At 38.1% G+C, this 12485-nt stretch overlaps 2 protein-coding genes across 2 annotated transcripts; both read right to left on the bottom strand.

Moving 5' to 3' along the window:
• Positions 1-1599: 1599 nt before the first annotated feature.
• LOC149026712 (7-deoxyloganetin glucosyltransferase-like) lies at positions 1600-3258 on the bottom strand. Its single transcript, XM_089145642.1, has 2 exons — positions 2651-3258; positions 1600-2548 (listed from the first exon to the last, which is right to left on the bottom strand). The coding sequence occupies exons 1-2, from the start codon at positions 3198-3200 to the stop codon at positions 1608-1610; spliced, it is 1491 nt and encodes a 496-aa protein (XP_089001768.1). The 5' UTR covers positions 3201-3258; the 3' UTR covers positions 1600-1607.
• Positions 3259-8362: 5104 nt separating this feature from the next.
• On the bottom strand, positions 8363-10029 carry LOC149026711 (7-deoxyloganetin glucosyltransferase-like). The gene is made up of 2 exons (XM_089145632.1): positions 9487-10029; positions 8363-9374 (listed from the first exon to the last, which is right to left on the bottom strand). Exons 1-2 carry the CDS (start codon positions 9983-9985, stop codon positions 8440-8442), a joined length of 1434 nt encoding a protein of 477 aa, XP_089001758.1. The 5' UTR covers positions 9986-10029; the 3' UTR covers positions 8363-8439.
• Between the last annotated feature and the right edge of the window lie 2456 nt (positions 10030-12485).

Below are 12485 nucleotides of genomic sequence, written 5' to 3'. Positions count from 1 at the left end.
CGAGAAGAAGATTTGAGATTTGAAGTTTGGGAATAATTTTTTCCTTTTTTTTTTTTTTCCTTTCAATGTTCTTTAACTCTTTTGTGATGTTTCTAATTTTTAGAATAAATTAATTTTATTTTTCCAAGGGATCATATATTACCTACTTTGAATTTTCACTTTTGAATTTATCAATATAATTATAAATATCGTTTTCATTGATTGAATATTTATTTATGTCTTTAATGCCTTTGATTAATAACCACTAAAATCATATCCTTTCACCTAGAAGTCCTAGGTACCATATATCTGGCAAACGTCAATACCCACCGGTTATCTGATTGCTAAAAAAATAAATTAGATGTAAGGCTCTTAGTGGACCCACAATTTAGGGGTGTCAACGGTGTGGTTTGGAGCGGTTTCAGGTCGGGCCTAACTGTTTCGGGCTGAAAACCCCCTAGCCCAAACCAGCCCATTTAAAAGATAACGGTTTCGGTGCAGTTTCGGTTTGGTACGGTTTGGGTTCGGGTTGACTAACAGTTTGGCCTAATGGTTTGGATTCGGCTTGGCTAACAGTTGGACTAAATTAAAAATCAATATTGAAATTTATTTTTATTTTTTCCTCAACTCCAAATCCTAATTTCTCACACACAAAACTACAAAAGATAGAGAATGAATACTCCAAGTAGATCCAACGATAAGTGAGAGCATTAGCATGAAATGGTGAAAATGAAGTTTGAAACCCGGATGCTTGATTTCACAAAAGTGAAAATTTGAAAGACTGAAAGTCTGAAACTGAAACAACGTTAACATTAAGATTAAGACTTAAGGGTTAAGCCAATTAAAACTTTTAAATTTTAAAATAATAAAACTAAATGAAATTTGAAATTTAAAAAGTGAATGATTAAGATTAAGACTTAAGAGTTAAGAGTTATCACTTAAGACTTTTAAATTTTAAAATAATAAAACTAAATGAAATTTGAAAATAAAAAAGTTAAAACTTAAAACTTAAACGTGTTAACACTCAACTCTCAACTACTCAAACTCAAGTCTCAACGTCTCAAACATTGAAATTCATGGATTATTAATTACATTTAAACAATACCAAAAAAAATTACTTACATTTAATATGTTAATTTTATTTATGTAAAAGACTAACGGGTTGGGCCGGGCCAGCCCGAAACCGTTCGGGCTGAGGACCCTCAGCCCAATTACGGCCCATTAAGGATCGGTTTGGACCGGTTCGGATTGAAAATTGACACCCGTAACCCACATGGATCCCACCACTCTTCCATATATGATAGAGATGTATGAGAAAAATGTAGGTCTCTCTAACTTGATAGTTAGAAGATTCGAATTCACCCTTTCCAAACTCAGCTTCAAAGCAGAAGCTTGCACTCTCAAATTATGAGAATTGTATATTCACCCTTAGAAGGCTTTGATGAATCAAATTATATTATTGACCTACGAGACGACGATATGACATGTGGCAACATTAAGACTATATATACGACTCAGGAAGTACTTAATTGATTATTCTCTTGCTAATTGGTTCTTTACAGCTAGCTAGCTAGCTAGAATTAAATTCATCTTCCAACACACTAAAACTATTTAGTTGATATATATCATCAATCTTTAGCTGTGGTAAGAAGTAACTGGTTTACCAAGTTGTCAAAATTGAAGGTGGAAGACCCACCAGGAGCAATTGCCTCTTCTGCTTTCTTTCTCCATTCTGTTGCTTTTGCTTTCATCTCCTTTCCCCTTTCTCCCTCCATCATCTTCCTCACAAGCCTCTCAACGTCTTCTCTCTTCACGTCATTGTTAATCTCTTCGCCAATCTCCCACTGAACACACGAACACCAGCAGTTCGTCTGTTGATCTCCAAAAGAAGGCCAGCATAGTAGTGGCACTCCACTAGAAACGCTCTCCAGTGTGGAATTCCAACCACAGTGGGTCAAGAAACAACCCAAGGCTGAGTGGTTCAGCACTTCCTCTTGCGGGCACCAACTTACCAAGAAGCCTCTTTCTTTTGTTTGTCTCACAAACTCCAGAGGCAACTCGACCGAGTCGTCACCAGTCACCAGATTTGGTCTCATAACCCACAAAAAGTTTTGTCCGCTATTAGCGAGCCCCCACGTAAACTCTATCAGGTGCTGAGGCGTTATAACTGCAATGCTGCCGAAGTTCACGTAAACAACTGAACCGGGTTCTTTGGTATTGAGCCAATCAAGACACTCCGGTTCTTCTCTCCATAGATTGGACCCAATTGACTTCAAACTGTCGTCTTGAATCTGGTTCAGCCGCAGATGTAGAGGACCAATGCTGTAAACCGGAGGCAACATTTCAGAAAGTGCATTCAAAACTTGTTGCTCCAGGGCATCGAAGGTGTTTAGAATGATTGCTGATGCTCTTGGAGTTCTTGCCGCTTCTTCCTTCATGAAGTTAAGGACAAGATCGTTTGGATCTGTAGTTCGAATGACACTGGGAAGATCTCTTAAACGGATGCCTTTCATTCCAGGAATCCAATCGATCTGGGTATCCAGATACCCATTAATCAAGTAACTCTCGTCTATCACAAGACAAGAAAGCTGAACAAAATTAATTACTACCCAATCTAAAATCCAATCGAATTTTGAATATTTTGATCGTTAACCCATAAGTTTTGAAGTACCTTTGAGAGGTATAAGGCCTTTTTGTATGAGATGTGGATGGTGCATGAAGGCCATGAAGGCAGAAGCGCTTGGCGACCAGAACAATACCTCTGGAACTCGAATTTCCTCTGCAGCTTCGAGGGTAAAACTCATGATACCATCAGAGATTATGCAAGTGACAGAGGGGATATCAGGTGTGGTGTTGAGTTCGGAAAGAAGTTTACGGAAGGGAACTAAGCATGTGTTTCGTGTTGAGAGACAGAGGGCTTTGAGGTCTTGGTTGACATCATCATCTATTTCAGATGGTGGGAGACCATCTGGAATAGCGCGGAATTGGAAATCAGGTAAGCCCTCGAGAGAACCAACGCCTCTTGACCTGAGTAGGCGTTTGTGATTGAATTCAGTGTTGACGAAAGTGATGTGAAAACCTTTGTGGTGGAGAAGCTTTGCCACTTTAAGCATAGGGTTTATGTGGCCCTGGGCTGGGTATGGTATGCAAACCGCGTGATGAAGCTTCTTCTCTTCCACCCCAGCAGAAACCAGTCTCCCTTCCCCTGCAACACAACCCATCTCTCCCTCTCTCTCAGAGTCGTGGCTTCACTCCCAAAGGTCTCAGCTGAATCAAGTGACCTACCACCCAAGATAGCAGAGTTGGTCATGATTAAAAAAAAAAAAAAAAAATCATTATAACAGAGTATATCCTGCTGAGGATTCTGGTCCCTCCTTCATTTGTCTTTGATTCCAAGTTCTAAGTTCCAACAGATTTTGGAGATGATGGACCAGTTTCATTTCTATAATTTTATCATAATAATGGAAGATCAAGTATGTGGATGTGTGTGATTTTGTGCGTGGTGGGGCTGGCATTAATTTGATCACCTCTGACGAACGACTAATTAAACAGTTTTTCAGTAAAAGACTCTTTAATTGTACATGTGAAGAAGGAAAGATTTGCTGCGTTTGAGACTGTCGGTAGCTTAGTCGACACTACCATCTTTGTCAATAAATCTTCAATTAAGTTGCACAACCTTTAAATGAAATTAAAAAACACAGAACTGAAGTTCTGTTTATATTTACATACATCATGATAAATCTATATTGTGAATATCATATATTGTTGTTAACAAGGGTCAAATTCACAAACTCTTCGCTAAGAGCTACTGGTCTTACCAATCAAGTAATCTGCGTTAGTCTTCCCATTATTTTCATAGTTGTCTAATGTAATAGTATAATTAGTTATAAGGATAAAAATATTAAAAGAAAAGAAAAATTACTGCTTTCATTAGTTTGGTAAATAAAAATTGGTTTTAGCTGATTTTATTAATCGAAACATTGAATAACTATTTTTATAAAGAAAACAAAAAACTTCGAAGTAATTAATCCTGCAATTTAACCTACATTTATGAGCTTTAATAAATTAAATATTTTGGAAGCCAGTAACATCAGGTAACGACAAGGTGGGGCTCACCTTCGAGCAGCGATAAGGTGGAGTAGAAATATGGGAACTCGTTTTCTTAATCCAGGTAACAAACTTAATATAATAAGTACCAAAGAAAGAAATTTCGTTCGTTTCGCCCGGTTCGCTGGGCAGCGAACCGAGCGAAATGACGAATTTTCGCTTACATTTCGCCGAACTTGGGCTTTGAGATTTCGCCCAAAAAGGTTTTTTATTTTGAGTTCTGAGTCTTCTGACTTCCAAATACTGAGGTGAGATAAAGACAAAACAGCATTAAATGCTTGTCTCCCCATTAATGTAAATAAACAAAACCCTCTTCAACGTGATTTATTTTAAAATAATAAACTCTATTCAACCTGCACTTCAGAAATTTCAGGTTTTGTTTTCGTTTCTTTCTCATTTCTTCTTCTCGACGCCGCTGCAACTCTAATGGATGCTTCGCCGCTGCTACTCAGATGGTTCGCCGCTGCTGCTATTTTGATGGTTCGCCGCTGCAAGCCAAGATCTGTCTCACTGTGTTTTTTTTTCTCTTTCTCTATTTCTTTCTTTCTTCTTCTTCATCTCTTTCAACGATCGAGCAAAAACAGCACCACCTGTGGTATTACTCTTCAGTTTATTTATGTTTCTCTCTTTCTTTCTTCTTCTTCTCCATCTCCTTCAACGATCCGGCAAAAACAGCACTAAATCCGGCAATTTTCGTTTGATTCGCCGGAAAATCGACGATTTTCCGGCGACATTTCGATTTTCCGGCAACCATTTATACATCTCGTTTCGCCCCCTGGTTTCGTTTCGCCGGGGGGCGAAACTGGCGAATTTCGCCGATATTTCGGCGAAATTCGCCGAAATTTCTTTCCATGATAATAACATTGACGGTCAAGATTTTCAGAATCCTACCAAAAAAAACCTGACAAGATTTTCAGGAAAAATGACAGGGACCTCCACGTGAATTGCTGGTTGAGATTCTCTGTTTCTTGTTTACAGAAATAGTTTTCTAAATAATTATGCAAGATAGTGACACTGACAGAAACAACATTGTCAGAAGAAAAAAATGGGGGATCTCCACGTGGATAGTTGATTTGGATTTTTATTTTTATTCTACTACTATTTTTTCTTTATCTTTTTTTGTAAGATTTTACTTTGTAAACGGTTCCATCCTCCAAGTTGAAATGAACGCAAAAACAGCCGTTCTCACATTTCCCAATCTAAAGGGTTTTGGCTACCTCAATATTGTTGACTTCGACACTTTCGCAACCGTTCAAACCATCTTAGATGACATTGAGGAGCTACGATAACATTTTCTTAGGCTGCGTTTGTTTGTTAGAATAAAGGTCTGGTGGAAAAATTCTTGAAAAAGTATAGATTTTTCACTTTTTCTTTAAATTTCAAAATGGTAGATTGTTTGGTTGCATGTGTGGGAAAATGAGAGACAATCTTCCTTGAATCAAAGACTTTGTGGGAAAATTGAAAAAAGTAAAAAGTGGGACCCACCACTATCACTTTTTCACAAAATCCTTTCTTTCCTTTCCTTCTCCCATGGAGTAGTGGAGACTAATTACATGCTGATTTTTTAGCCATTTTGCTCACAACTAAATATGTAATTTTGTATCATCTACAGAATTTGCTTTAACGCTTTGTTCTTTTTGTCCAACAGGAAACACATGGATGAAACAAGGTTGGAAATGTCGTCTAACGTCAGCATGTCGATGGCTGTTGACACCACTGACATGAATGTCGCTGATTTTTGGTAAGGTGTCAATGAAAAATTGACCATAGACTTGGGGGTATTTAATGTTATTTTAGCATAAATTTTGTTGTGTAATCTAATTTGGGGCCAACAAATATACTGGAAGCATTATTTTGGCCTATAACATCAACTAAACTAATGTTTTTGATTGCATATACTTGGTTATATGCAGGTTAAATTGAAATTTTAAAAAACTTATATAAACCAATGTAAACATGTAAAGATAATATAAACACACAATTAGTGAAGATAAGTACTAAAGTCTACAATTTATTATACAATTACAAGATATAACGCTACTACATAATTACAACAATGTATACAAGTACATAGGCTCATGTTTTACATTTTATTAGAGACAAATATGGAGGCCCTAGCGGATTTTTATCCGCTCCAGTACTGACAAGTTCAAGTTTCCTCCTGTCCTCCGTTAAATAATTGACGCGTGTAACTTTAAAATCCAACGATCAATATTTACGATTCACTCACCAACCTTAACTGTGGTTTCTCTCTGCTTGTCTCTCTTCCTTAAGTCATATTCCTGCCCAGTGCCGAGTTCCCAGTGCCCATCACCGCCGTTCCTCATCTCGTTCACGACTGAATGGTGGTTTTTATTGATTTATCATATCTAAAACAGAGCTCATTAACAAGCAAAGAGCTAACCCAATTGAAATTTACAGTCTCTCTCAGACCTACATTGAAGGCACAACTGTCCAGCTTGACCTCCGTCCCTTCTTAACTCTTTCTTCAAAACCCTTTCTTCATCTAGACTTGGCATGGAGAAAAAAGTCAGTGACGATTGATTGGGGCTGGATTTCTCTTTCAGGCTTAACCTAACTGGAGAATGATTTTGAAAAATAATTTACAGGGGTGGGGATAGCTGGACGATTTTAGTTTTTGCTTGATCTGGAAGCATCAAAGGAAGAAAAAGAAGAGAGATAGAGAGGAGCTTTTAGAAAAAGATAATAAAAGAGAGAAAAGGAGTTGCTGATTTCTCATTTCTCCTCCTTTTTTTTTCTTTTTTGTCCATTCATAAATGTTTGGATTTGTAGATTTTATTTTCAAGAATGCTTCAGGTCATGAGTTTGTTAAATATAAGCAACTATCATCGGTTTCTATAGAAATATATTTAATCAAGTTTTAAAAATGATGCTTCTGGTCTACACCCTGCTCGAGGGTCCAATGCAATTGTACCGATGCCGGAGTCCAAGACGGAGAAAGCACAGGAAGATACTCAAACGAAAACAATGGTGAGAGAGAGAGAGAGAGAGAGAGGAAGGAAAAGACTAACATTAGTTAGGAGAGGTGAGTCAGATTTAACTATGGTTAAGCGTTGGAGGATGGATAACCGTAGGATTGATATATGACAGATGTTTATTATCCAATGGCAAACATGACGGGACTGAAGCATCTCCAAGCTGGAGCAGATAAAAATCCGGCCCTAACTACAGTTTGTGGACAATATCTTCGGAGGATGTAAAAGTTCTATGCGCCCAGGCGAGGATAGAAATTTAGAAAAGAGAGAGAAAATAATATAAAATATAGTAAATAATTATAAAAAAACTGAAAGTTGAGTGATAATGTGACATATGGTCGATTTCTTGGCGATATAACATTTTGACTTATGAAAAATTTCGCCACGTTTTTTCCTATCCCTTTCTGCCGACACAGGTGTATATATCCGACATAATCGATCTACCATGCATGGAAGGAAATTTCGGCGAAATTCGCCAGTTTCGTTAATCAGCGAACCGAAAGGTTGCTCCGAAACGAGATGAGTTAGATTTCGCCGATTATCGCCGCCGGCAGTCTCCGACTGTGCGTCGCCGTGAGAAAAAATAGAGAAAAGGAGAGAGTGAAAGCTTGCAAAGGGAAAAAAATTCTTGCAGAGGTGGCCGGAGATGTTAGAGACGATGAAAGGTGGGAGAGAGAGAGAGTTAAAAGCAGATTTTCGTTTAAATAATATTATTATATTATACATTTATATGATTGAATGACGTTTTGTACTTTTTATAAGAACTTTTTATATTATTTTTGTACTTTTCAACTTTGCATTTATTACATGAATCCTCACCCATTTTGTAATTATTTTTTATATTATTTTTATCAATTTTATATTTATATTACATGGGTAATCGCACCGCTGCAGGTTTATTTTGAAATTTAAAAAAACCAGGCCGAGATTTCGGCGAGATTTCGCCATATCGCCCGGTTCGCTGGGTAGCGAACCGGGCGATCGTTCCTTGCTACCATGCCTCACGAAGGTTCGCTAGGTTCTCCAAAAGAGAAAATTTTAATCACGTTTGGTAAGTTTTTGCTTTTCCCTTTTTTTTAGATAAGAGTTGGGCAATTTGTCATCATTGAAACGTTTGAGCTGTCGGACCCACATGTGCCCTGCTAAGCTAATTAATGCCGTCTGATCCCTGATCCAGCTTTCGTACCGGGCGCAGTCGTTAGGACAGCAAAGCTATTAAGGAGGGGAAAGCGATTGAAAAGACAACAAATAATATTATTATTATTAATAATTAAGACAGAAATGAGAAAACGACAAATCGGCGCAACAATCGAGGTCTCGAGTGAACGAGCCTCGGGAGTTGGGAAGGGAAGGAAATCTATCTACGGAAGCAGAGCACCTGGTGCACCACGTTGTCGAAATTGACGAAAGAAGACCCACCAGGAGCAATTGCCTCCTCTGCCTTCTTCTTCCATTCCATGGCCTTGGCCTTTCTCTGTTTCCCCTTTTCACCCACAATCAAATCTCTTACAAGTCTCTCGACATCTTCCTTCCCCACATTGTTGTCGATTTCGTCTCCGATTCCCCAGTGAATTGTTGAATACCGGCAGTTTGTTTGCTGGTCGGCAAAGAAAGGCCAGCACACCAATGGCACTCCACTACATATGCTCTCCAGCGTTGAATTCCAACCACTGTGCGTCAGGAAACCAGCCACTGCTGGGTGGTTGAGAACTTTTTCCTGTGAGCACCAACTTGCCAAAAGGCCTCTCTCTTTCGTACGACTCAGAAACTCAGGTGGCAACATCGCCGACTCTCCCACCACCAGATCTGGTCTTACGATCCACAAGAAAGCTTGTTCACTATTAGCGAGTCCCCATGCGAACTCTAGCATTTGCTCAGGTGTCATTACCGTGATGCTCCCGAAATTCACATAAACGACTGAACCGGGTTCTTGGGTATCAAGCCAATCGAGACACGCTGGTTCTTCTCTCCACAGATTGGATCCAATCGACTTCAAACTCTCGCCTTGATCAATTTGGTTCAGCATCAGTTGGAGAGGACCGATGCTATAAACCCGAGGTAACATCGCAGAGAGTGCATTCAATACGTCCTGCTCCAAGCCATCGAAGGTGTTAAAGATTACTGCTGCAGCTTTTGGAGCTCTGCCCACTTCTCCCTTGGCAAATTCGACCATGAAATCGTTTGGATCCGTGGTTCGAACAAAACTAGGAAGATCTCTGAAACGAATGTCCTTCATCCCAGGTATCCAATCAATGGGGGTGTCTAAATACTCATTAGTCAAGCAACAGGCATCTGTTACAATATTAAACAAGTGAGAAATTACTATATATATGTCGGAGCAGAATAATAAAAATAAAATAAAAATAAAAGTGATTGATTTTCTCATGGTTTTCGCTAAACGTACCTTTGAGAGGTGTAAGTCCTCTTTCCATGAGATGGCGCAAGTGCATGTAGGCCAAGAAGCTGCAGGCGCTGGCGGTCCAGAACAATACTTCTGGGACTCCAATTTCCTCGGCAGCTTGAAGAGTGAAGGTCATGGCACCATCAGAGATTATGCATGTAACAGGAGGGATGTCGGGTGTGGAGTTGAGTTTGGAGAGAAGGTTACGGAAGGGAAGTAAGCAAGTGGTGCTGGTGGAGTAGCAGAGGGCTGGGATGTCTTGTGTGGCATCGATTTCAGGTGATGAGAGACCATCTGGAATGGTATGGAATTGGAAGTCAGGTAAGCTATTGAGAGAGCATGGATCCCTTGACTTGAGTAAACGTTCGTGATTGAATTCGCTATTGACAAAGCTTATGTGAAAACCTCTGCGATGGAGAAGCTTTGCAAGCTTTAGCATAGGATTAACGTGACCCTGTGCTGGGAATGGGATACAAACTGCGTGAGGCTTCTGCACTTCCATCGTTCTGTCTTTTCTGAGTGCTTTCTCTCTGCAACTCCTTTCTTGGTGATTTTTAAAAACACAGAAGAAATGGACAACCACAAGCAAATAGTAGCCACACCTTAATATTCACCACTTGCCCACTTGCCCACTTGTCAATGCAGGACTGTGCCATCTTTTGTTGTTCTCTTTCTTTTATTTTCTTCTATTTTGTTGCATCGTCATAGATTAAGTTTGGAGAGATTGGTGTTTGAATTCATGACCTCTTTCAATTAAATTTTTATTTGCGATAGCTACCGATGAGATAACAGGGTTATATCTCTGGAGTGCTCTGATTTTTTTTAAATCATGTTTCCAAAACACATGGACGTGAAAAAGCAAAACGAGAGGGGTTTTGGTTATCGGATAAATGAGGAACTTGAATTTTTGTAACTTAATAAAATTTATGCCCTTAAAATGTAAAAATAAAAATCAATATTTACCGGTAAATCTCCATCATTTGAATCTCAACTATTCGGTGATTTTGCTTACGTTGCACAATCAAAACCAAAACCATGTTGCCGTAACAAATAAAAATTCCTTTAAATTTTTAGCCCTTTAGCTACATGGGAGACTGCTGTCATTTTACTAGAAGCTCATTCATGTGCCTAGTCCTTGATATTAAGTAGATTCCTTCTACAAAGCAGTTTTTTTTTCCCCAACATACAAAGCAGTTTCTTACCGGTCCATCTTTACCTTGTGGCCAATCATATTGGAACCTCGGTGGCACTTAGAATATTTGTTTCTATTAATTAATAATCAAAATGGAAGGGTGAAGGTTAAGTTCCCTTTAATTGGCTACGGTCCTACACACAACTAACTAAGACCGATAGTACAAAGCCAACAATCAATTCCCTCTATGTGTATTTATTTTTCATAAATGACAATCATTGCTTTTACCGTTCTACTGCTACTAGTAGAGACCTCATAACTCTGATATCACTTGTAAAATCAAACACTTGCCGTTGTTTCATAAGTCTGAACCTCTTGATACGGTGCCACTAATATTTCATATATAGTAACCAGCAACTACAACACTTCAAGCCTGAATTTGGGCAGGACTTTGGACAACCTCAGCACAGTCTGGCGAGGTCCCCAACAATACTTTATGGATCGTATTCAAAAATTCAATTTATTTACATAAAGAAACTGAAAGAGTAAACCAAAAGTGATGTATGTGTTTGAACTTTGATGTAAGTAACCCATTACCCATGCATGAGAAGGTGTCAAAACTGAGTCCAGATTCCTTTTGAGAAGAGATATTGTTTTCCTAAACTAATCCGTATAGAATCGGATCGATCGATAGATCCTTAAAGACGACTGATTTTGGACTGAGATATCAGGTGATCACCAGATTACCCCATAGATGGATATCTAAAGTGAAATCAAACCAAATGCATGAAACGAATAAAATAATTATTGAATATGATCGAGGTTAAGAATATGTGGACTGAATTTTTATATTTATTAGTGAAAATGTTAGAATCTTTTGGTTCTGATTATAACATGAACAAATCAAATAAATTTTCTCGGTTTTTAGCTTCGAAGTTGGACCTTAAACATGTACTAACAGGAGACATTAATGGTTGAGTAACCAACTGAGAAGAGTCTCATCAAATGAATAATCTACATCACGTATCTAACTTTTCGTGATGTAGGTCAGCTTCATGCAGAGAAATTGCATCGTTCATTAATTTAAATGGATTATTGCCCAACACGCCATTATTAGCCTTAATTCAATTTGTTAACAGAATGGGCTGAAACAGTAAAATGAAAGCGACATCCAAAACCTATTCCAGATCCCCTCTGCTTTCTTCCTTAATGTCGTATCGGGAAAGAGATATGATTTGTCGAATTAAATCGATCCTCAAAGGACTGATTTTGGATTGAGATATCAGGTGAAAGCGAAAGAAACACGTGTTATTGCTGAAACCAAATCATTTGGGACCATAACCTTTGTGTGGGGTACGTCTGGAAAGTGCCTCTTAAACTTATTTTGTTTTGAGTAAATTGCATTGACAATTTAAAATGGAGGTTTTAAAACACTGACATCCCACTTTATGTTTAAAAAGCACATAGAACCCCAAAATTGAATTTTCATTGGATATATTTATCAAATTTATCATTGAAACATTTTAGACACTATATATTATAGAAATTTTTTGAAAAATAACCAGTGATTTAACTGTTTTTAGTGATAAAATTGACAAATATATCCAATAAAAATTCAAATTTGGGGGTTTCTGTGTTTTTTAAACATAAAATGGGGCGTTAGTGTTTTAAAGCCCCTCTATTTTGGGGTGTCAGTGCAATTTGCTCTTGTTTTTTGCCTCTTGGATCTTTGATCCCGTATTTATACACACAAAAAAAAGAGAGGAAAAAAAAAGAAGAGGATTTTAATTTCTAAATCTTATTTTCTTAAAAATTTTACATGTGAGTCCCTTTAGTGAAGGTTAAAATCTTGTTGGGTCCCTTTTGAGAG

The sequence above is a fragment of the Hakea prostrata genome, chromosome 1 (genome assembly GCF_041222555.1).
Source record: "Hakea prostrata isolate BN-2017 chromosome 1, UWA_Hpros_2, whole genome shotgun sequence".
Taxonomy (NCBI): domain Eukaryota; kingdom Viridiplantae; phylum Streptophyta; class Magnoliopsida; order Proteales; family Proteaceae; genus Hakea; species Hakea prostrata.
This window is presented reverse-complemented; position numbering and strand designations above follow the sequence as displayed.

Coding starts and splice junctions, on each gene's coding strand:
- LOC149026712 (XM_089145642.1), bottom strand. CDS start 3,200: ATGGGTTGTGTTGCAGGGGAAGGGAGACTGGTTTCTGCTGGGGTGGAA. Junction 2,549..2,650: donor AGGCCTTATACCTCTCAAAG/GTACTTCAAAAC, acceptor GTCTTGTGATAG/ACGAGAGTTACTTGATTAAT.
- LOC149026711 (XM_089145632.1), bottom strand. CDS start 9,985: ATGGAAGTGCAGAAGCCTCACGCAGTTTGTATCCCATTCCCAGCACAG. Junction 9,375..9,486: donor AGGACTTACACCTCTCAAAG/GTACGTTTAGCG, acceptor ATATTGTAACAG/ATGCCTGTTGCTTGACTAAT.